We start from the raw sequence: 23,234 nt of genomic DNA, 5'->3' as shown, positions 1-23,234 counted from the left end.
TTTCCTCCTGCAGAGGGGTCTGTGCTGTGCTGGGGACAGGGGTTGCTTGGGCACCTACTACAGGGCACACCTAGGAGAAGCACTGTTGCTTTAATATTTGTATGTAGAAACAGTCTCTAAACACTCACACTGCCAGTTTTGTCATTTCCAACCATATCTATCCTGGTTTATACAGTAAGATTTAGAGTCCATGGCAAGGGCATTCCAGCTTAGGTTAGCCAGATCAAAAGGAAGAGTACTCTGGAGAGTAAAGAATAGAAAAGATGCAACATTTCAGTTGCCAAAGGAAGAATTTTAGTAAGTGAAGTGGGATACAAATATCTATCTTAAACTTACTGTTAGCCACTGTTTCCTTAGTGCAGTCTGACTCGTTCATAACTTAATTCCCTGGTCTTTGTCTTTTTGGCTGAGGAAGAGGGGGCTCGTCATAGACAACCCATTGGGAGGTGCATCTCCACAGGGTGCAGAGATAGGAGGCTGTTCTCTTCTCAGCTCTGAAAGACCTCCTGGAACCACAGTGAGGTCACTGAAATTAAAATTTGCTTTATAAGGAAGTAAATCCACACAGTTATTTAAATTAGAAATATAGTGTTTGTTGTCCATTTTGCACTAAAAGTACAGATTAAAAAACAGTGTAGGAAAATTTTGTCAGCAAATTGGACAGTTTTGCAGACAAAAATTTTAGGTGATGATTTTCAGAGGTCATTCATTAAACTTAACCATGTAAGATAATGGACTAATATTTAAAAGTGCTGAGCATTCAGAGTTCAAGCAGACTGCCAAGTTCTTAACTCCTCTGCAATTCAGGGTAGATAACATGGTTTGAATCTGGGGTCCTGCTGGGGTCAATGGCAAAATTCTCATTAATTTCAAAAGGTCAGGATCTCACTTTGTATTTTGCAAAATCTTGACCATGCTTGACCATGTTGAGATTTCCCACATGCAGTCATAGTACAGCATGAGGACTTACAGATGCCTGATCAGGGCCTTGGTATCTGTTGAGATTAGTCTTCCAAGGACATACATGTGGATGCAGAGTGTTTTCTTTGCTCTCTTCTTAAATCTGAAAATATGTGCCTGACCTAAAACTCAGCAGAACAACAGATAAAGCTCTGGGCTGAATTACTTGGCCGGAAGTGTCGAGACAATGGAGCAATTCCCTTGCTTTGAACTTTTCTATAAGTGCTTCTCAATTATATCTTCTTATTTTCTAAAAAAAAAAAAAAAATCAACAACCCGACTTTCAAAAGATACCTAGATCTCTGCATTCCTCTCAGTGGGAATGGAGGAAGCTTAGCACATTTCAGCATGTTGCCCTGAGAAATATAGTAGTCATTTCATGAAGCCAATGTCTGTCCTGTGTCACAGTTTGCAAGGTTGAAGCTGCATGATTAAAAGTTAGAAAGCTGTGTGACCTCCCACAAGCCCTAGACTCCTAATCCACTTAAGAGCTCTTCAAATTTTAACTTCAGTTTCCTGCTTCCTTCTTCATGCTTCCTGGTGCAGGCTTTTCACCTGTGTGAAGCCTGTCTCCTCTCTCATGGAATACTATTTCCCAGCCTGTGATCCACATCCTCACAAAAAGATAATCAGAGACAGGAAAGCAATAAACTTCTATTCCCTAGAAGGACTTGGCATCATTAAGATCAATACACTTTCCAATCTCCCCTCTCTCTCTTAGCAGATAAGACTTGTGAGTAGATTGGCTTCTTTTGAAATGAGAAAGAAAAATGTTAGGGAAAACAGTTTGACACTGCTATCGTGGAAAGTAGGATAATTACTTTAAAGGAGCCAAATTTTTGATGTGAAGTAACTATATTGGACAGGATGAAAATCTGTGCAAAACAGCCTTGTTGACTCTTCACTGAAGAATTGATCTTTGTTGAAGGGAGCGTTAAGTGTGCTGCCTCACTCTTACAAGTCTTACAAGCTCCTCCTGTGCTGCCTCAGTCTTACAAGCTTTTACCTTTGCCTCATGGGCAGCCAGTCCACAGAACCATTGAGTAGACAGGCACCTCTTGTGATAGATCACATTATAACTTTTCCTATGCCTTGTAGAAGAATTTGAGGATATTATTCTCAAAACTCTCCTTAAAGTATGATCGGCCAGCATAAGCAGCTCACTTGGTGCAAGCACCAAGGCCCGTTTCTGAAGACTCATCCTTCTTGGAAACTTCCAGCAGCAGATGAAAATCCAAATGTTGCAAATTGAATCATTTGGTATTTTGTAATCGGTCTCTGCTGCAGTCCATTATTTTGTATTGTCTTGTTGACTAAGGAGGAAAATTAATCTCTGTGCAGTTTATAACACAGTGTTTAAATATTTGCAGGCCTTTGTTGTCTTCACTTAATCTTTTTCTAATTGGAGGAGATTCAGTTCTTTCAACCTTCCCTAATGGATCTTCGTTTTAATTATTTTTAATCAGTTTGTTACTGTCCTTCAGGGGAAGCTTTGTTTCTGAGTTAAATACAATTCGGCCAGCACCCTGTCTCTAGAAAGGTTTTCATCTTTGTGTGAAATGTGCTCTCTGCAGCTGGAGACCTGTGACACTGCATGCAAATCTGTCCACTGCAGCCTGAGTTTTACATGCCTGGTATCTCCACTGCCCTGCATCTAAGCAATTGTACATATAAATGAGAACAAAGCACAGAGAAATTGCTAAACACAACCGTAAGTTGTATTGGGCTGTTCACACTGCTGGGTAGTGGAGAACCTGGTCCTGAGTTGTTCTGCTTGCCCCTTACAGCTTGAATTCTAGGATTGAGTGATTCTGCTTGATCTGCTTGAAGATTATTAATAACGAGCAACCTTGAGCCTGCCATCAGTTTTGGAGTCTTGGCTTTGACCCATGTCATTTGGACAACACTTCAGAATACTTGGTCGAGCCTCTGAAAATAACACGCAGTGCCTCCAGGAACAATTTACCTCAGGGTTCTAAGTGTAAGCTACAGAGTGTGGTATTATTATAGATGGACTAAAGCCAAGTCTGGGTGAGATCCAGGGCACTCACCTGTCCCTGGAAGAGATGCCCAAACTGGCATGTAATAAGCTGACTCTCTCAGATGTAAAAAATGCTTGTTAGTCTTCCCCAGCCCCTAGGCAAGAAAATGAGTTAATAGTCTAAAACAGAGCAGTAGAGCCACCCCAGTGTAGTGAGAGACACAACGCAGTGAGACTGAATCAGTGCAAAAGCATCACATCCCCAGGGACAGCAGAGAGAAACATATGTAGATGCAGTGGGTTAAACAGGCTGTCCTGGAACTTCCCTCCAGCTCTCAGTCTTTGTGATCATGCTTTCAAGAGTCGCTTAATCAGCTTGAAACATGGGCTTACAGTCACCCTTACAGTTCCCATCATGAAGTCAAAATGGAACAAATTGAACAACAGATGTAATTTACTTTGCTGACAGCATTGATAGATCCTGTGAGCTTTTCTCACCCCCCTCCTCCAGCCTGTTGCAGCCAATGAGGAAGACGTGAGAAATTCAGAGATATTGCCACAAAGTGGAAGACATTAAACGCAGAGCTGCAACCCCCAATTTTCGCCAGCTGTGTTTTTCCTTCTAACCCTTTATTCTTGCAGCACTTAAGCTTGAATTAGTAAGGCTTTCCACAAAAGAGAATGATCTGATTCTAAGAATATATCTGTCTACATGTTTCCATGTTGTTTATTCCCCATCCACCTCCGCCCCTTCCAAGAAAATGCTGGGCTTTTATTGTTGTGGGGTTGAGGTTTTTTAATCATCTTTTTGGCAGGGGTTTGCATGAATGTGAAAAATTTACATAGGATAAGCACGCAACTATGAGCAACCCATCACTGTGATTGCAGAGGTGATTTCATCTCCATCTGCTGTAGCAGTGGTGGGTAAGGGGAGAGGGCCTATAGTTCAGAGCACTGAAGGGCCACACCATTAATGCACCGAAAAAGCAGTTTCCACATTTAATTTGCATAAATGCTGACCTCAGTCTGTTTTCCTTTTCCTCGTTGACAACTGCACATGCAGCTGTAGTGGTTGCTGTACCACTGACTTACCAATGAGTAACAGCAGTGACTTACTCGTTGGCACCTGCCACAAAAACCTGCTGCTGAACATGTGTTCAGTACACTTGTTGTGTGAAACAAAGTTTTTATGAGCCCTTCAGAACTCAACTTTGGACTGCTCAGCCCTCTTCCTCTATATGAAAATAAACTCTCCATTAAAAATAAGCTTTTCTGGGTTGGTTATGGGAGGTGTTAATAGAGACCCTCTGCCCAGTGCTCCTGTGTGGGAAGGACCTTTTTAATAGCCCTGTCTTTCTGTTGCCCTTTCACTTTTCTTTCTTCTTTTGTTCTTCTTTAGACTGTATCCTAATTGCTGCTGTCTAATCACCACAGAGACCTTTCTTATCTTTAATCTTTTGTCCCAGAGCTATAAAATTAAGAGCTAAACTACTGGGACGTTTATACATGATTTAGGATTTTGAGTGCCTCTGTTTGTGGGTGCACTGCTTGAGCCCTACCACCAGTTTTGTCAAGAAATGATGATTGGTGGCTTCTGAAAAAATAATCATCAGATTTGTTAGCTGTGGACTCATATCTACTAGACAAATTCACAACTAATAGACAGGTTCATTATCTAGATTGTGGGAAAGGAAAAGATAAAAAATATGCCCAAGGTCAGGACACAAGTTATTTCTCTAGAACTATTTATTAAATTAATGTTTATTTGGAGTTTAACGTGTTTCAACATCTTGCTTTTAAGACAAAGGGCGATAAAACTAAACCTTCACCAGTCTTACTGTGAATTTTAAGTCCTTCCTGCCTGCAAAGAGAATTGGTCCATTAAAATTGGCTTTATCCATTGATTTCAGAGGGATTTCTGCCTGGGCAGGATTTGAGGGCTCAGTATGATGAGTGGTCATGCCATCATAAGCGTGTAGTTTATCTGCACCCATGGCCCACTCTACAACTGTCTCCTTGTGATTCCAATCCTCTGAACTGCACCAAATTGGGGACCTAAAAACAATATTGGGCTCATCTTCCAAAAGATACAAGACCAGAAGTAGAGAATGGAGGGTTTAGAAGTCAATCAGAGGAATCAGTCTTCCTACAGGGAAGGACTTGTGGGTTTTGGTGGATGAGAGGCTGGACATGACCTGGCAATGTGAGTTTGCATCCCAGAGAGCCAACCATGTCCTGGGCTCCATCCAAAGCACTGTGGGCTGCAGGGGAAGGAGGGGATTCTGTCCCTCTGCTGGGCTCTGGTGAAACCCCGCCTGAGTGCTGCATCCAGCTCAGGTAGGACATGGAGTTGTTGGAGTGAGTGCAGAGAAGGGCCCTGAAGATGATCAGAGGGCTGGAGGACCTCTTCTATGAGGAAATTCTGTGGTTCTGTGAAAGGCTAAGAGAGTTGAGGTTGTTCAGCTGGAAAACAGAAGGCTCCAGGGAGACCTCCCAGTACCTAAAGGAGGCCTACAAAGGAGCTGGAGAGGCATTCTTTACAAGGGCATGTAGTGGTGGGACAAGGGGTAATGAATTAAAACTGAGAGTGGGCAGATTTAGATCAGAAATAAGGACAAAATGTTTATAATGAGGGTGGGGAAATGCTGGCACAGGTTGCCCAGAGAGGTGCTGGATGCCCCATCCCCAGAAACATTCAAGGTCGTGTTGGACAGGGCTCTGAGCAACCTGATCTCGTGGAAGGTGTCCCTCCTCATTGCAGGGGGTTGGACTAGATGGCCTTTAAAGGCTCTTTCAAACCCAAACTAGTCTATGAATATTTACCACAGACTCTATTGACTCTTAAAGCACATCTAGAACAAATCAGTCAGGACATTGTGCTGATCCTGCCTACGTGGTGTTGCTTGCAAGACACCTAAGAGAAGGAGAAGGGGCAGTCTTGTCTGTCAAGAACACAGTTGCACCTCATTCAGGCTCTTTGATAGTAATTTCTCCAGCAAACCTCTAGTGCTTTTACAATATCTCTGAGTGCCTATCAGATGAAGGTTTATTATCTGTGTGCTAGGAGTTCTAGATACTGTACATTTTATTTGAGAATTTTGGATGTGATTTCACAACTGGAAACTGGATGAATTATCTAAAATGTAGAATTTTCCTAGGATTCCTAGATTGGGAACTGGATATGGAGGAACTTGGGTTATACTGATCAAGTGCAAAAAAATAGTTGACAGTCTTGCCTTCACTTATTAAAGAAGGTAGTGATTATCTACATCTTACAGTCCTGTTTTTCATAATCTTTATTTTTAAGGACTTAGTGGACTATGGAAATCAATGAATAGTGTGTGCTGGATATTCCTGTGCATGCAGCAATCAGTACTGTTCTGATGTAGCTGTGGAAGAATTTGCCACACTGAGATAAATGGAAACATTTATAAAGCAGCAATACAGTAATACAGGCAGGAAATCCTTTCTGGATAATCAGCCATGCAAATGTAAATACAAAATAAACAGAGACAGGAAGGGATAGCCCAGAATTCTAAGATGAAATGAAATTTTTAGGTTTGGTAACCCACCATTGTAAGGGATATTTTTATACTTGAATTGAGCACTTTATTCTTTTGGAGTGAATTTCCAAAGACTTTAAAGGACGAAAAGGTTTTTAAGCAACTGAGTAGCAGTAAGAGATGGAGCTGCTGCAGTGGCTGTAATGAAAGAACTGTGGCTAAATAGCCTTTGGGCTCTTGGACTACTTTTTCGAAGTCCAACCTTTTCCTTTTAAAGGGCGAAAAAAAAAGTTGTACACACTTATGTGGGAATCAGGCACCTCACATAAAGCTCTGTGACTTTTACCTCTGGAGCTCTGAATTCAAATCCTGACTAAGTCACACAAGTTCAAACAATTTTTGGAGGTCACTTCATGGCATTTCTGTAAATTACAAATTCACTCAACAAGCACCAGTGTAATCAGTCACATGAGAGAATGGAGAGTCTTCATGGTGCCTCGACTGGTCCCTGGCTTTGGCAGAATGCAGCAGGTGAATTGATGGCATGAACCTCCTCTCAGGAGATCTACTGTTCAGGAACCAAGAATAGCAGAGTACTGAGAGGGCCAAAGTAATGTCACTGTTGGTGTCAGCTGTTGAGTACCAAAGAAGTAAGGAAGGTGGTCTGTCAGCCATCTATATCAACAACAAGCAGAATGGATCAAGAGCAAGGGCTTGGCACAGCAGACTGCAGGATGTGTTTGTGGAAAGTCCTGAAGACCTGCTCAGTCTGGGCCTCGTGTCCTTAAGAGCTTGCCTGGGTCAGTGCACGGCCTGTTCTTTCCCCTCTGGTCTGTATGACCCAGACAGCTTCAGAGCAGACAGACTGACCTGAGCCACCACTGAAAAAAAACAACTAACTTCTGAGGGAACAGCTTAGAGGGAATTTTTTGCATCCTCAAAGTGCAGCAGTTTCAGCACACTGTAGAGTGTGAGTTGCTTTATCACTTGGTGGTAATTGAATTTCAATATTTCACTTTTGGTTAACATGTTCCACGTTAAACTGGATTGAAATACATTTAATTTTTTTTTTTCTCTTCTACATTTTAAGCCTGGAGAAAGCATGTGAGGTGGCAAAGCAAGAGTTGTATTGCAGCTCAGAATTTTTATTTGATGTAAGCATCCCTTGCTGTATAACTGATGTTTTTAGCAGGAGTTCAGAATCCCTGTATTGCCAAACAGATATATGTAGCAGAGATATGTAGCACCCTCCAGTTTTCACAAAAAAACAGAGAAGTCCCTCAAGAAAGCACAAAATTACAGGTGGGATGGGAGGATGTGTAAATGGTGGCTTCCTGATTATTTTTGTTTCCCCTCCCCTAGCTGACTAGAGGAATTTCACAGGGGTAGTTGTACTAACAAAATTTAATATAGTGAGATTTTGTCAGCAAATCCACTCTTCAGATAGCTGATTTGCCATGATAATGCATGTCCCTTTGGAATACTACTAGCACTAATAAAAGTGGCAACTTTGTGAAAACACTGCTGGGGGTTTTTTTAAGCGAAAGGAGAGCCCAACATTTTTTTCCTCTATTTTGAAGAGTGTGAAGTTAAATGGCTTTTGCCATCTGTTGAAGTTGTACAGTAAATTCGTGTGAAGGCCATTTGAAGTCACAGGTTGAACTAGGACACTGGTAAACACGTCTAGTATTTCCCCTGTAGTGGTGAACAGGGTGTTGATGCCAGGTTGGTGCTTGGACTTGATCTTTAGAGGCCTTTTCCAGCCTTAATGGTTCTATGATTCCCCACTTCTCTAGCAATCACAAACTGCTGTGCTGGAGAAATATGGGATCAGGAAGCATTTTCAACAGAAATAACCTGCAGTGGAAAACAGTTCAGCTCAACCAGTGTGTGCCACAGACATTTTGACCTGCTGGTATTTGAATGCAAGCTGTAATTCTCTTCCTTACCCTCAGACAGAGACCTTGTATTTTCCATAATAGCTCAGTCTGGTAAAGAACATCAGACTGTAGAAAACAATGTGCACCCAAGCCAAAAACAGATGAAATATGAATGTGGAACTTTACTAACAAATGAAATAATGTTGTGGAGTTCAGTGGTTATATACTGAGAGCTAAAAACCACAGTGGAAGGACTCAGTGACAACATAGAGTGAGTATCAGTCATCTGGGACTAGATAGCTGAAAGTTTGATATTTTCTATGTTTCTCTGACTTTATATGGTCTTTCCCAGCTGATAGAATGTGCACATCCTTGGAAAGGTGGGGCCTGTATTTAATGAGTGATAAAAATGTGACTCAGTACTGCTATGAAAAATGTGTGGCAAATTCTAGTGGTAGCAGTGCACTTCCCTCAAACTGTGTGCAACTAAAGCAAGTACAGCTTGCTCCATGTAACAGCAAAATGACATTCCTGTGTAACTTTAGAGAAGCTCATAGGAGCTATTTTTCTTGTTTTCACTTTGCCACCAAGCCGATGATCTGGTTCTAAGGCAGAGCTGATCTCAGCTCTAGCCTTGCTCTTGAGCAGGCAGCAGCAACCTGGTAGGACTCTCCTGCAGGACTCCTGCCTTTGCACAGGCTGCCTGAGAAGCTCAAGCCAGTCAAGGTGTATCTCCTGCAGGAGTGTGTTCTCTCATGGCTCTGGAGCTTGAGCCCCAGCACTGCTTCCATTTGTCTTCTGTACAGCTCTATGTGGGGAAGCTCGGTCTCTTCTGGACTTCACCCTCTTGTCAGGAATGTCAGGCAGGATAGCAGTGAACTATAGCTCACTGAAAGCTTTTAATTAATAAACCTTGAATTATGGTTCACCTGTATCAGGGCAGTAAATACCAGGGCAGATATTTACTTCAAAATAAAAGTGTGTGCTTGGGTGAGGACATTTATAGCAGATTCGACATCTTTGATCTTTGAAGATCTTCAGTCTTTGTCAGGAGGGGTGAAGAAGCAACCTCTGCAGACTCCATGTTCTCAGATCTGTCTGCCACCTTCCCCTTCTGTCTTCTGGAATCATCCTCCATTGCTGCAGTTTCTTTGATTCTTTCTCAAGGGTTCTCTGTTGCAAATTAATCTTGATGTTTCTGTTGTCCTCATCAAGGCAGTCCTTTCTCAGTTAATGGCTCCATTTAGCTCCTGCAGAGAGTTCTGTACAAATTGCCAATGTTTCTGCCTCAGAGTGGAATTTTAATTTGCTCTTTCCATCACTAAAGAGTATACAGAACGATTGGGGAACCAAGCTGCACATAGGAGTCCTCTTATTTTTCCTACTGCCCACATACGATGAATCTTGCCTACATTATTCATTTTTATCCTACAGTGACTGTATAGCAGAATAACCTGTGTCTGGAGCATTCTCTGCCCCAGTTTATGATCCCTGTGCCTTTGTCTTCACCCAGCTCTGCCTTGCCTTTCTCATGAAGACATTGAAAAAAACATTATAAATGTTTATACGTGCCTAGAGAATGAACACAGAGAATTTTTTAAAATTCCGTCGAGGTAACACTACTGTAGTAGAGCCTTTACAATAAGAGCTTGTAGAAAACAACTCAACTTAAAATTTCCTTTTTCCTTCAGTACTTCAAAATAAAAGAAGTGTGATTGTCAAAACAGGACCAGCTGATCAAGTGCTGCTTGTTCCTTTGACTGTCATCTGTTCAGACTGAAGCTGGGTTGAACTCTCTGGTATCTCCTTTGCACCCATCTGATAGCACCAGCTGCAAAATGTGGACTGTTTAGGAACAGTTTGAAGGAGTGACTGTGGCTTAGAGTCCCTCTAAGACTATTAGGGTGTTGATGTTTAGCAAGAAATTCTACCCAAAGAGCAAAGACATCTGAGGGCCTTTGCCTGTATTTTAAGCCATTGTTCCTAAGTCAATAGAAGTAAGTCTAGTTTATTTTAGTTTTCACATTTTTGTTTTTTACAAAATTTGGAGGTTTTGTAATTTTTTTACCACCATCTCTCTCCTATTGCCTTGAGTCAGCTCTGAGACCTTAAATTCCTGCTCCTTTTCAGCTGTCCTGAAGACTCAGAACATCTGAAAGACTATTCCAGGTTGACCAGATGATAATACTTTTCATGATGCATTAGAATTTATAGATGGAAATGCTTAAATGTTTTTGTCAATTTTTTAGTCACTATGTACATTAAGCTTCATTTTTTTCCCAGGGAATTTCTGAAAATAAACTCCTAATCATGCATTCCTCCCCATCCTGTGCCCCAGCCTATTCAAGCAAAGCACTTGTGTATATCAGCTCATTTCCACTGGCAACAATGATATTGACCATTGGCCTCAGTGGAATTATTCATTTGCCTTAAATTATGCACATACATGATTGCTGGATTAAAACCCAACCAAGCAAAGACAACTAATTAGATTTTAAATAATGAAGGATCTGCAAGGTGGAATCTGCATCCTTAGCGTAATAATGCACTAAATCCACTTTTTAGGGTATGTGCTGGGTAATAGGAAATATGATCCTTTCCTTGCTCTTTTCTGAATGGTGAAGTCAGATGGATATATGTTGCATGTATAGACTTACTTGAAGTGTATGTGGAGAGAAACCAGGAATTTATCAAGTAAAAGTACTCTTTTTTCATGTCTTTATTGACATGACATGCAGCAGCTTCACACCATTCGGGCTCCAAACAAACCAGCAGACTCAGGATATGCAGGATTCCAGTGCTAAAGAAATGTAGGGACCCAGAGTGTTGAGAATATTTCTCTGCCTGTTTTTAAGGGTTCTTACCCCCCTGAACAACACTGTTTTAGCCTCCAACCTTGGAAAAAATTACCAGTGATCAGATAAGAACTAGAAAATACAGTGGTGGGAATTAGGTGATAGACTGCTATGTAAGATTGTCACAGGGTGAAAATTTAGAGGTTTTGGGCTTCTCATCATCAAACATCAAAATGGAGGATTGCTGTTGTTCTCCAAACCTTCTTCTTCTTCTTTTACTACTCCATGTTCTGCAGTAAAAGTAGTTTGGAATGATTGGATAGAGAATTCCGCAGTTCCTGCCCGTGTTACTGAATAATTGGTAGGAAAGTGAAAATAATGTACGTTTTTAGTAACCATTGGTTAAATTATCTTTAAAAGGCTGTGTAAATCTTGATAATTAGAGACTCCTCTCCTGCTTTCTGTGCTCTATGCTCTACCTGGGTCACGCTAGTGGCTCTGTTCCTCTGATAAGACTTAATAAACTACTATCCAGCAGCATTGACACTCCAGGAAAAGTCTTGGTTTATCTTTGAAACTCCTTGCAAGGACTTTTAGAGAATTCTGTCCCATCAGGAGGGATTTGATTTATGGCACAGTTCAGTGTCAAGAAACACCCTCATAGTTTGCCCCACTGGTTGGAAAAAGTGCTTATTGAGCCTATCATACAGAGAAAGTCAATTTTAGTACTGTGTCCCTAGTCACTCTACCTTTAGTTCTGTGTCACCTCATTGATGTCTTTCCGGGGCTTCTTTTAATCATTTACAGTTTTGTGAAGAAGTTAGAAATGGTGAATAATAATAAGCAATTTCCTTGTTAAAAGCAGTGAGGTTTACAATACATTTAAAATTGCATAGTTCATATAATTATCACAAGTATTACATTAAAAAGCCCCAGTGTAACATAAGTAGTGTACAGTTAAGGGATCAGATAAAAACATTGGATTCATTACCAGAGCTAACAACACTAAATTTCTGCATATTTAAAGGTTGATTTATTTGTGTCACAGTCTCAATAGTCCCAATCCTATTACCCACCAACAAGTTAAGAGCAAGATCAAATGAGGCAATTCCCAGATGTCTCAGATCTCTAAGTAGAAGCTGAGAGAAAGACAGGAGTCCAACCTTCTTGTCACAAGTCCTCTGACAACTACCAAGAGCTTTCAAGGCAAAGACTCAAAGTACTGCAGAGCCAAGGGTTCTTAAGTCCAAAGCAGGTCTGCAGTTGAGAAGTTAACCAGAAGGTATTGTTTTGTTGAACAAAATTTCTTTTTTGTTTGCAGAGCAGCCTCAAAAACCCTGCTGTCACCAGTTAGAGTTGTTAGTTGGATGTTCTTAGGAGCTGGCAGCAATATAATTTTTCTCATTTGGGATGAATATTTTGTTCTTCATCTGTTTCTGCTGAGGTAATGCATCTAGCATGAGGGAAGGCAGACCTTTCAAAGTTTTGCTTCTTTAGTGGACAGATGTATACAGACACTTTGTAGGAAAATCACATAACCTTGGTTATTTCTGAAGGATCACATGGATTTATGACATCTTTTTTATTCCCTGACTGTATGAGTGGAAATCATTTGAGTTAGTGAAGTTTCAGAAGCAAAGAAAAGCTTTAATGATCATGAAGGCAGCGTGAAGATACAATGGAAGCCAAAGAAAATAGTGTAAGAGTAGGAGTACTCTACTTCATAGGCCACATAACCCTTGTCTGAGATGTAAGGTTTACCTACTGCCTATGATAGGGATATTTTTTCTTTAATGTTGTCAACTCAGCCATAGCTGTGAAGGGTAAAGTTCCATCCTTTGTTTATTATAATTGGTGTTGTACCTAAATTTGATCTGGAAAGTATAGCAGAGAATATTTTTCCCTCACAATGCAAAACAGGGCATCATCCTATTAAAAAAAAAAAAAAAAGGCAGAGTCTAAGGTTTTAGTTCCATGACGTTATATATTAATGAAATTTGTTCACCCAAATATTCATGGAAAGAGAAGGAAAGAGGAGATGGAAAAGGAAAATTTATGTTTCAATCAAAACCTCTTTGATCAATGGTTAATATCCCAATCTCACATCAATGGCACTTTATGAATCCCCTGAGCTCTGCCTGCTGGTAGCCTACCATGTCATCTTTGATCTGAGCTGAGCAAATGACTTCCACACATCCCAAAAGTCATGAAGGCACTTAAGTACTGTTCCTGAAAAAGATGTTCGAGCAGGATACATTTAGTGACAATTGTTCTCTCTTCTTTCTGCTGTCTCCTGCTCCCAATATTCTCCAATTTCAGATTGTTACAAGAAGGACTTGGTTTCAGCTAGAGATCTTGCTACTGGCCATAACCATTACTTTTGGCCAGGTTGTTTTCTGAGGCAGTAAATTCCACAGACAGGCTGCAGAGAATAGCACTTCTATGCAAAATTTCCAAATTTGCTGCCCTTTAATTTTATTGGATATGCTGCTCCTCTCAATGAACGTTACTCTGGGAAAGCTTATACACTTCATTGTAGAATACTTGTAGCACTTGCATTTAAAAAATGTTATCACAACATTCTATAGTTGTTAGAAGTCAATTAGCAATTTAATCAAGGAACAGAAGCCCAGCCCAGGTGCCCTAACTTGTTTTCCACTGAGCTGCAACTCTCCAGCACTGTGCACTGAATAAGGCAGATTTCATATTTTTCCTTCAGCTTGCTGTTTTCCAGTGACAGCTGCCCTTTTCTGATGGATTAAACTTTTCCTGTAACCCTCTGCTATTTTTGAAAGACATTTGCCACAAAGTGTCAGGGTGTGAGTGTGTGAATTGTAAAGTCAGCAGAATTCAGTGAATTGTGTCTCCCCCTCCCACTCAGTGACCGAAAGCCTGTGCTTGGTGATGTTCAGCCACTACGTTAATAGGTGATGTGCCTCTAACATTGTCTGCCTGTGTAAGAAATGAGACACTTGCAAATATGCCAGACTGTTATCCCTGGGAAAGAAAAAAAATCACTAAACAAGTAATGCACGAATGTCTCCTGTGGCCTTACCAATGTGACTTCACCTGTGTCTTCTGAAGAACCAGAAGAAAAAGGCACAAAGGCCGATTGAGAAAGACAGACTTTTATTCCTTGGCCCCTGCTGAAACTGCTGACAGTAATTGTGATCAGCAGAGTGCAGAATTAAAAATCCTGGTGTTATTTCTAGGTGATTGCAGGTACCATTGAGAGAAAAGCCTTTGCTGAAACGCTACAGGCACAATAGCAATTAAGGATGCTTGGCAAAGAAAGAGCTCTTCCAACAGACCTCATATAGGCTGAAATGACCTCTTTTTGTCATGAAACTGAGTGGTTTCTTTGACAGTACCCATTGAGGCAAGGTAGTATCCCACTTTGTAGATTGGAAAGCTGAGGCATAATGAGCCAAATGATGTCCCCACAGTGCCAGAGAGGGTATGTAGGAAATAATGATGAGAAGGAATCCTTATCTTCAAGATCTCTGAGAGATGATGCATGAATGCTCTGAAATGTGCCAACTTCCTCACTGTTGAGAATAGTGACATGTAAGTGGTGAGATGTGAGCTGTGAAAGGTCAGGCAGTTTGACTCAGAAAGCAGAATTATTTCCATAAATGACAATCTGCAGATTCCCACTGATCCTGTGCTTCCAGCTGACGTAACAGTTGCTCCATACTTGGTTAAGATGGCATCAGGTTGCAGTCACCTGGACTGCAGTCACCAGACCTACACTGGTTGATGTGATAGTCTTTGTCCAGAACCACGAATTTAGAAGATGATCCACCTTTTCTGTTGAGATTCCTAGGGTTAGTAGTAAGCACCCAGGGAGAAGTGTTGCACTCAGGCACCAGAAAACTGAACTGTGTATCAGGAGTTGTTCGTTCTAGAGAGGTAACCTAGTACTGAGCTATTTCCAGTTCACTAGGGGAAACAGTACAAAATATATCTTGCAGACTTCATTTCCTCTGCTCAGTAAATGGTGATACTCCTGGCCTTGCTGTTACTGTTTTGAGCAAGTCTATTCCTTTTTTTTTTCCCCCCAACTTTCACCAAACAACCTATTTCTCTGCATTTCTCCTGCAGTTGTTTTTCAGGAGCAAGCAGTAAGGCCACAGTGCAGCGTTTTCTTATTGCAGGGAGGTTTTAACATAATTTACCAAATACTTAACGTTATGAGATCATATAACATACATTCCTGTCACCTGTGGGTCAGTCCCACAGTGTATGGAATAATCTCATCTGCTACTAAGGAAAAAAAGGCATGAGAGCACCAAACACAGGGAAGTCCAGCAACAGAGACGGACTCAGCTGTCGGCCAAATACTGACAGCTTCCCCGTGCTTGAGCAGCTCTCTCTGCCTCTGCCCCTCAGCTTCTCTGTTACGTATATAACTGTGAAATAAAAAGGAGATGAAAAGCTGACCTCTGAAATTTTCAGTCTGAGAAGTGCCCAGTGCTCGGCTGCAGCAGAACGCAGGTCTGTTTTACAGGACTGATTTGTGCTGATGCTAGCTGCTACAATTGTTATGCAATTGTGCAGGCACTGGGAATAACAGAGTGCACTATCTTCTACTCATATACTTTACCAGGATGTGCTGGAAGCTTCTTGCCTTCTGGAAATTTCTTCATGCTGGGGAAGAAAGTCCTTCATGTGCTTCTCCTGACATGCACTTGACCTCTGTACCTGGCACCCTGGGCATTTGCTCTTTAGGATTCGCTTGTACCACAGCTTTGAGAAGTTGGACTTTTCCAGCTGACTTTCCCAGCTGACAGAAAAATCCCAAACTGATGATAGCTAAATACCATGCAGCTGAGGCGTTTTTATCACCATCTATCATAGTTAGAGGAATGTCAGTTCATCATTGTGCCCACAGTGGTAAATTCTTGTGGCAGTTTTTCAAAGTCATCCATACTCATTGTTTGTGCAGGTTGCTTTATATAGATATTGGTGTTTTTTGTAGGAGAGAGAGGGTGTTAAATCTCATTTCTTTACTTAATTCCAACTTGGGCATTTGCATTTTGCCTTCCTGATTTTCCAGCTGGGATCTCAGGTGAATATTTGCTTCCATCTTTATACTCGATGGTGCTTTGTTCTCATTAAAACCCTGATGTGCAGGAGACAGGAGGGGTATCTACTTTTTGGTCACATGGGATGAAATGTGGCTTGCAAGCATAAAGAATAATTAGTATGATTTATAAACTAACTGAAAAATTCTGCAAAACCATAAAAAGGGAAGATGTTTATTATGCTTAGGGAATGATAGCAGCTCAGGTACTCTTCTGCCCACCAAATGTATTTATCCTGTGAGGAAGGAGCTGATGAACTATTTTCACAGAGGCAGATTTTGAGCTTATTTTTTAATGAGTCTACTTCAGTTCAGTCACAGATGAAGGAGCCCTGAGATGGAGTTCTGGATTGGTCCATTGACTGTGGACTATTGCCAGACAAGAACTTTAGTGACTCTACTTTGGAAGAAAAATGGATAATGGACTTCCATCCACAAAGAACTGATTATATTAGTGTTACTCTCCTGCCTTGCCTTACTGAAGGTCTGAAATTCCTTTCCTGAGTTGTTACAAATCTTGAGTGAGATCACCTCCGCTGAGGTGTGTCTCGCTGCCCATGTACAGAAGGATATTTCTTCTGTGATTCCAACAAATGCTTAGGTTGCAAAGGAAAGAGCATTTTCCTGGAAAGAGAAAACAACATAAAATTTTCAGAGCAGTGGAAAACAAAGGACTGTAGATTGTTTTATGCCTTTAGATACTTTAAAGTCTGCAGTTTATGTTCATAAATCAATTTAGTGCTCCTGAAAATGTTAACCACCATCTGTTTCTTTAATGATGCTATGTCTGGATCCCAAGATAAGTGTTTATGAAGAATAAAGAAGGGACTCTGGTATTTTTGATACCATTATGAAAGTGAGATTCTATTAAGGTATTTCCAAAATTTTGAACTTTGAAGGAGACTTCAAGATAAAACAGCACTTACGTACTAGATGCTTTCAGAATATATACAGGATCTTATTATGTGCTAGAATTGAATCTCATATAATACAGATTCTGGTGCTAAAATGAGTCTCCCTGCTTCATGTGCAGATGCTTGTAGTAGCGTGAAATCCATGCCATTCAGTTTACAGTCTCAGATTCTCTTAGCATTCCATTGTGTAGGAATCGTGTTTTGATAAGTGAATCATCCTTCAAGTTGAGAGAAGTTTGTGAGGAAGCTTTAGCAAACACTGGACTAGGTCAGAACGTGGTGGGCCTTGAAAAGCCCTTCCTAGAAAGAACAAAGCTGCTGCCCTCACTGTGGTAAACGGTGAGGATTCCCAGAGCAGTGCCAGGGGAAGATCAGCGCTGGCCCCCAGTTCCCACCTGCTCCTCTCTGAGGTACCTGTGCTACACATGGGCAGGAATTGTGATCTGGCAATACACTGTGGCACTGCCTACGGAAAACTAGCAATATTTCCCCTGCCAGGAGAGGGTCATATGTGTGTGCAGCGACGTTTAGAAGTCATGGGGCGGACCCTTCGTGGTGCTGTAAGTAAATTCCAAAAAGTAAGTCCACAATTTTGAGCATCCGAGGAAGTGCCAGTACAGCAGGTGGTTATGTTTTAAGCTGTATTAAGCACTGACTGTGAGGAAGCAGATGAAAAAAGCAATCAAAGGAATGGTCACATCAGAAAGGACACACAGAAACACTTGGTGTGATTATGTGTAAACCAACCACAGGCTCTGTTTACAAACCTTTCCATCTGTTCCTTTGCCTAATCATTTCTGCTTTCCCTCTCTGTCTTCTAACTTTCCTTCGTCTTTCCAGATGCAGGACGCTATGGGCTATGAGTTACCATGGGTGTATTTTGTCAGTCTGGTCATCTTTGGATCCTTTTTCGTTCTAAATCTGGTTCTTGGTGTGTTGAGCGGGTAAGCTGACAGTTTTGGTGTCCTTTTTCCAATGCTACAGGGCAAGACTCCATAATAAGGGTTCTTCCCTGTCACCAGGATACTTTCAGAGGGATTAAAAATCTGAATCCAAGGAAGCTTCACATCATCTCTGAAATACTTTGACAAAATGTTCAAATATTGCAAATAACAATACAGGTAACAAAAGCGGTGTTATTCTCTGACAGAGAAATCCAACCTCAGGGCCTTCAAAATTATTTATGTCAACCTGTCATAAATTTCCAGAAAACTGGCTATTGAAGAATCTTACTGCTGGTGACTTGGGATCTCTTTGGCTGGAGCCTTGCAGTGCTCAGAATCTGAGCTTGTCTCACTAATTATCATTCCACTCTTCCAGGTCAATGATGCCATAGGAAGGGACTGGCCCTGGATCTATTTTGTTACACTAATCATCATAGGGTCATTTTTTGTACTTAACTTGGTTCTCGGTGTACTTAGCGGGTAAGCAGTACCAGGAAAATGTTTTATTACTGTTTATTTTTTAAAATTTGTATTTCTATTCCTACTCTCTGGTTTCCAAAACAATGGTCAGTGGCGGGTTGATCTCAGGAACCTTAAGGGAAGGCCTAGACTATTGCTGTGCCATAGCAAAATACAGCATGCCTAGTATCACAGAAGGAGCCTTTTGATTAAGTCAAAGGAATATGAGACAATTTTTTGTCTGTAACACGTTCCTCTACCTGTACTCTGTGGGAAGAGGACAGCTCTATGCTCTCCTGTGGGCAAAGCAATCCCTGCACCATGGAACGGGATTATAGTAGAATTTCTGTAAGAGTCAGTAGGACTGAAGGAAGAATGAGAGCATGAGACAAATCCCTTCACATCTGTAGGATGAGATTTCTGCCAAATTATGTCTTCTCACAGGAGAAATTTTCACATTGTTTAGTATAACTAAAGCACAGCCTACCAGGAGACTATTTTCCCTGGAGAGAGTCTTGGGCACGTTTCTTCTTCAGTAAGCCCATCTTCTCTATTGTGCAGATTACAAGCCTGGCATGATGCAAGGAGAAAAGATCATTTCCTTCTGACCTTTTCCAAGGATGAACAGAGAAGCAGGAGAAGTCCTTTTAGTGTTTAAGCATTCTTAAGACATGCAGACATTTAGCTGTATTTCAGTTCTGCAGTATAACCCTCACTGCAAAGCATCATTTTAGTAGCTTTGATTAAAAACAATGGATATTGTCCCCAGCAGTTAAAAACTTTACTGCCCCTGGGGAGCCACATAATTAAAGGAATCAAGCCAGCAAACATTCCTTGCAAGATTTAAAAAAATAAAATCTTCTAGGATTAGGCTTCTAGTTCCATATTTGGGCATGACTGCAGGCCTACAGCCATTCTATGTACATAGCTAAATATGGTACGAGGACTTCTATGTGTCCTCTTTTTGTTCCTAATATCCTGCCTCCTTTGATGAGCTCTAAATGAGTTTGATAAGGGCCTGTACCTGTTGCCTGGGTAGGGAGCCCTGAAGTCCCTTGACTTTTGATCAAAAGAGAGGGAAAAGGATCTCTGAGCAGGAGAGAGGACTTGATGCCTCATAGAAATTATGTCCTCGGTACTTGGGCCTACAAGGTAGGAAGGGCAGTAGTGGGACCGGGAAAAAAGGTCCACCTTTGGCCATCTGGCAAAGAGACAACTAATAGAAGGTCTGCAGGAGGTAATATTTCTATCTTCATTACTCCATTGAAGGAGACAAGCCACTGCAACAGCTGCTGAAAAGAGAAGGGTTTCCATGCAGTAACGGGAGCGTGGAAAAAATCCCCGGTAATGAAGTGTTAGGCAATAGTCTGTGTTTGCATATCTGGAGAGTGATATTCTGGTACCATTTTGAAACACACACTCCTCATTCCTCCAGGTGGATGCTCTGCCCAACAGGTAAGGATGTCAGCACTAGTGGGGGATGATGACCAGCTGACAGGGAAAGGGATCTGTTCTATCAGAGGTGCACTCAAGGACCACACAGGACTGCTGTTAAAGGTTATATGATATCTGATTGGATCAAAAGGGCCTGTGAGCCCAGCCACAAGGAGTGCACAGTATTGAAGCACTGCTGATTGAATTTACCTGCACTTGGATTTGTACCCGTGCATAATTAGCAATTGAATTTCCTCTCTCTTTCCTTTTCAACTCAAGAAAAGTGTTTTAGGGCCTCAATCTTCCACCTCCTGCCATTCTGCAGCTAAACCACCAGAGTTAGTGGTAGGAGATGGAAGCAGTCTGTAGAGGAAACTGAAATCAAAGATGAAGTTCACCTTGTTTAAGCTGTGAGTCACCCCTTCTGGCTGTCTTCACAGTGTTATGACAGCTGCACTGTTTCTGCAAAAATTTCCCCAACTGGAGAAAAGTAAAAAGAAACTTAAGAATTTGCATCCATGAAAAAACACAGAAATTATGGGAGAAATATTTCAAATTTTCTTTGGTCTAAATAAGCAGTTCTTAAACAATCAACTTTCTAAAGCAGTTCTAAATTCTGCTGAGTTACAAAGTGTCTTCACTTTGCAGATTCAGTTTTTTTTCTTGGAGGCTTGCTATTGCTATTAGTCTGATCTATGTAGATGATCCACCTGTCTGTTCTAGATAGAAAGCAGCATTCCTGGTTATCTTTGAATATCCATTCTGGGCATCTCTGATTTTTTTTCCCATTTATCTATTTCAGGAGCTTCAGCAGGCATGTTGTGTAGGTAGGCTTCGCAAATGACAGATTAGCTTGGGGGGTTTTAATCACCTCTGAATACATAAGTGTAATTAATTGTACTCACAAAGACACCTTGATTGCACCTGCAAAATGAAATGCTGAATTCTGCTCCGCTGAAAGAGCTCTTTTGTAATTTGTTTTTCCTCAGGTATGCCATCCATTCATGCTCCTGGTGAATTTACCAGTCACATACTGGGCTAAATAACATGTCAGAGTATTTATATGTAATCTCTTCCTGACTTGGCTGAGCACAGCACAAAATTCAAGTACTCCAAAGGAATATCCAGTCAGCAGATCACGCAGTAGACCTCCCCAAGCCCAGGCAAAACAATTCCACATCATTGCTCTGAGCAGTGATTAGAAGTCACTTGAGATCAGAGATGTTCACATCTGCGTTACCTGTTTCAGTTAATTAGTGAGGGGAAAAAAAATGGCAGTGCAGGTTCAACCTTCAGACATGCACACCTAAGTACAGAGAGTCACATCTCCTTTATATTTTGAGCCAAATCCCAGGCCAAACAAGCAGTTGCCTAAGGCAAATGGAGGGCAAGAGAACAGATGTTTCTTCTGCTTTGAGAGGATCCTGCAAAACACAGTCGGCTGCTTTTGATGCTTTTGCTGCCAAGGGATAGGTCAGAGTGAATAGGAGGCTGGCTATGGTTGTAGCTCCTCCTTGAGCAGTTTCTGTGACCTTTCAGCTATTTTTCCCTAGTCTTCTGTCCCCTCTTCCAACCCTTCCCATTCCTTGGTGCATTTCTCAGGGTGGATGAGATTTGCATCCTTGTGCTCCACTTTGAGTAGTAAGCAAGAGTTTTGAACTGTTAGAATTCTGCTGTTTTGCTCACTTTCCATCTCGCCTCTAAATGTGAGAAATCATATCAACAAGAATAACCTAAATTCCATCATCGGGACGGAAAAGAGAAATTTTCTTCTGAAACAGCACATGATGCAGAGCTGGGTGTTTATGACCTTGACCCACTCTAACCTCACACAGAGAGAACATCTCTCCAGAATACTCTGCTCCTTGGTATTCCCATTGGCAGGCATTTCTACAGTTTTCTGGGAGAAGTAAAGCAAAGTGGAACAAACTGAACTCTGGTAAAAACAATGAGATTCACCCACCCTTATACTGATGCTTTTGGGTTCACTGAAAAGAGACAGATTGCTAGTTCTGCAAGCCTTTGCTGACCTTGTCCTGCCATGACAGTGCAGTCTTTTTTGAGAAGACTACCTCCGGACTCAAGATGGTAGTTCCATCAAAAGCTTATTTGGTCCTTGGCCTGCTGGAGCTGCAAACAGTGACCATTTATTGCCAGCTGTGCTGGAGGCAGCAGCAATGTGTGCACCTGCAATACTCCCTGGGCTGAGGCCACCAGCTCCTTTCCCATGGGATGGAAAATGACCACTGATAGCAATTCTTGATCGTGAACTACATTTGCCCGAGTACAGGCTACCATGCCACGTGGGAGGTGGTTTAAATTGCAGTAGCAATTTCCTGAGCCACCTGTTCTCAATGGTTTAATGTTAATAGAGCATAGAAATTAAGACAATTTAAACAAGTTGTCTTCTTTGGAGAGTCATCTGAGATGTGGAGTATGTGTGAAGTACGAAGGAGAGAGACACGGAGTTGCAGGTCGTTTACACGAGGCAATCACAGTATTTTCCATTGGGCTAGAAAACTCTAGGTTCAGCCCATTTCAAAATTGGACCCATTTGTTTTAGGTTCTAAAATAACACTTTACAAGCCAAAAATTGAAATATTGGAATTGGATTTATCACACAGGCTTAATAACACGTAGATTCATTCAGTGATTATTTTTTTGAGAGTTAATTCATTAATTTGGATACAGCACTGTAGCAGACCCAGGGGGAAGGTGTTACTGAAGCAGAAAATGTAACTACCATTGATGGATTTTTTCCTAACATTCTTTTTAAGGCTTTTATTATTATTGTTGGGGTTGTTTGTTTCTTTTACATTGTAAATAGTAAAATATCACTCCCAGGATAAGAAAATTTCGTTTTTCATTTTTTCATGCCTTGAAGCTGAGTTTGGGCCCAGAGATAGCTGTGAGCTAACTTCAGGCCAGAGAAGCCAGTGGTTCACTTCCTCACTTCCACCTTCGTTATCGAGCTCCCATGGGAGAGGCTGAACCCTCAGCAATGTGACAGGGGTGCAGATCACACTGGCATACTTTGTCACATATTTTGGCTAGAAATTAAGGGATCATCCTGCTTTGATCCTGCTGCAGTGCTGGTTTCATGCACAGCTCATAATACTGAAAACCTGATCCAAAACCTGGGAAGTCCATGGAAGTCTTTCAGTGGATTTTGGACCAGACAGGAGGAAAGTACCTCATCATTCACTGTTAGAAACCCACCTCCATCTGAGTTACTTGGGTAGCAGCAACATGGCACTCACAAAATTAACGTTCTGGCT

General features: G+C 41.4%; 1 protein-coding gene across 1 annotated transcript in view; it reads left to right on the top strand.

The window, feature by feature from the left end:
- The window catches only part of CACNA1C (calcium voltage-gated channel subunit alpha1 C), a 467,253-nt gene that overhangs the window by 300,992 nt on the left and 143,027 nt on the right, over nucleotides 1–23,234 (top strand). Inside the window, exon 8 of the mRNA XM_069003652.1 lies at nucleotides 18,440–18,543. Coding sequence (XP_068859753.1) covers nucleotides 18,440–18,543 — 104 coding nt within the window. The remainder of the gene's footprint in view (nucleotides 1–18,439; nucleotides 18,544–23,234) is intronic.

This window comes from Aphelocoma coerulescens, chromosome 1A (genome assembly GCF_041296385.1).
Source record: "Aphelocoma coerulescens isolate FSJ_1873_10779 chromosome 1A, UR_Acoe_1.0, whole genome shotgun sequence".
Taxonomy (NCBI): Eukaryota; Metazoa; Chordata; class Aves; order Passeriformes; family Corvidae; genus Aphelocoma; species Aphelocoma coerulescens.
Note: the sequence above shows the minus strand (reverse complement) of the source record. Positions and strands in the feature narration are given on the sequence as shown.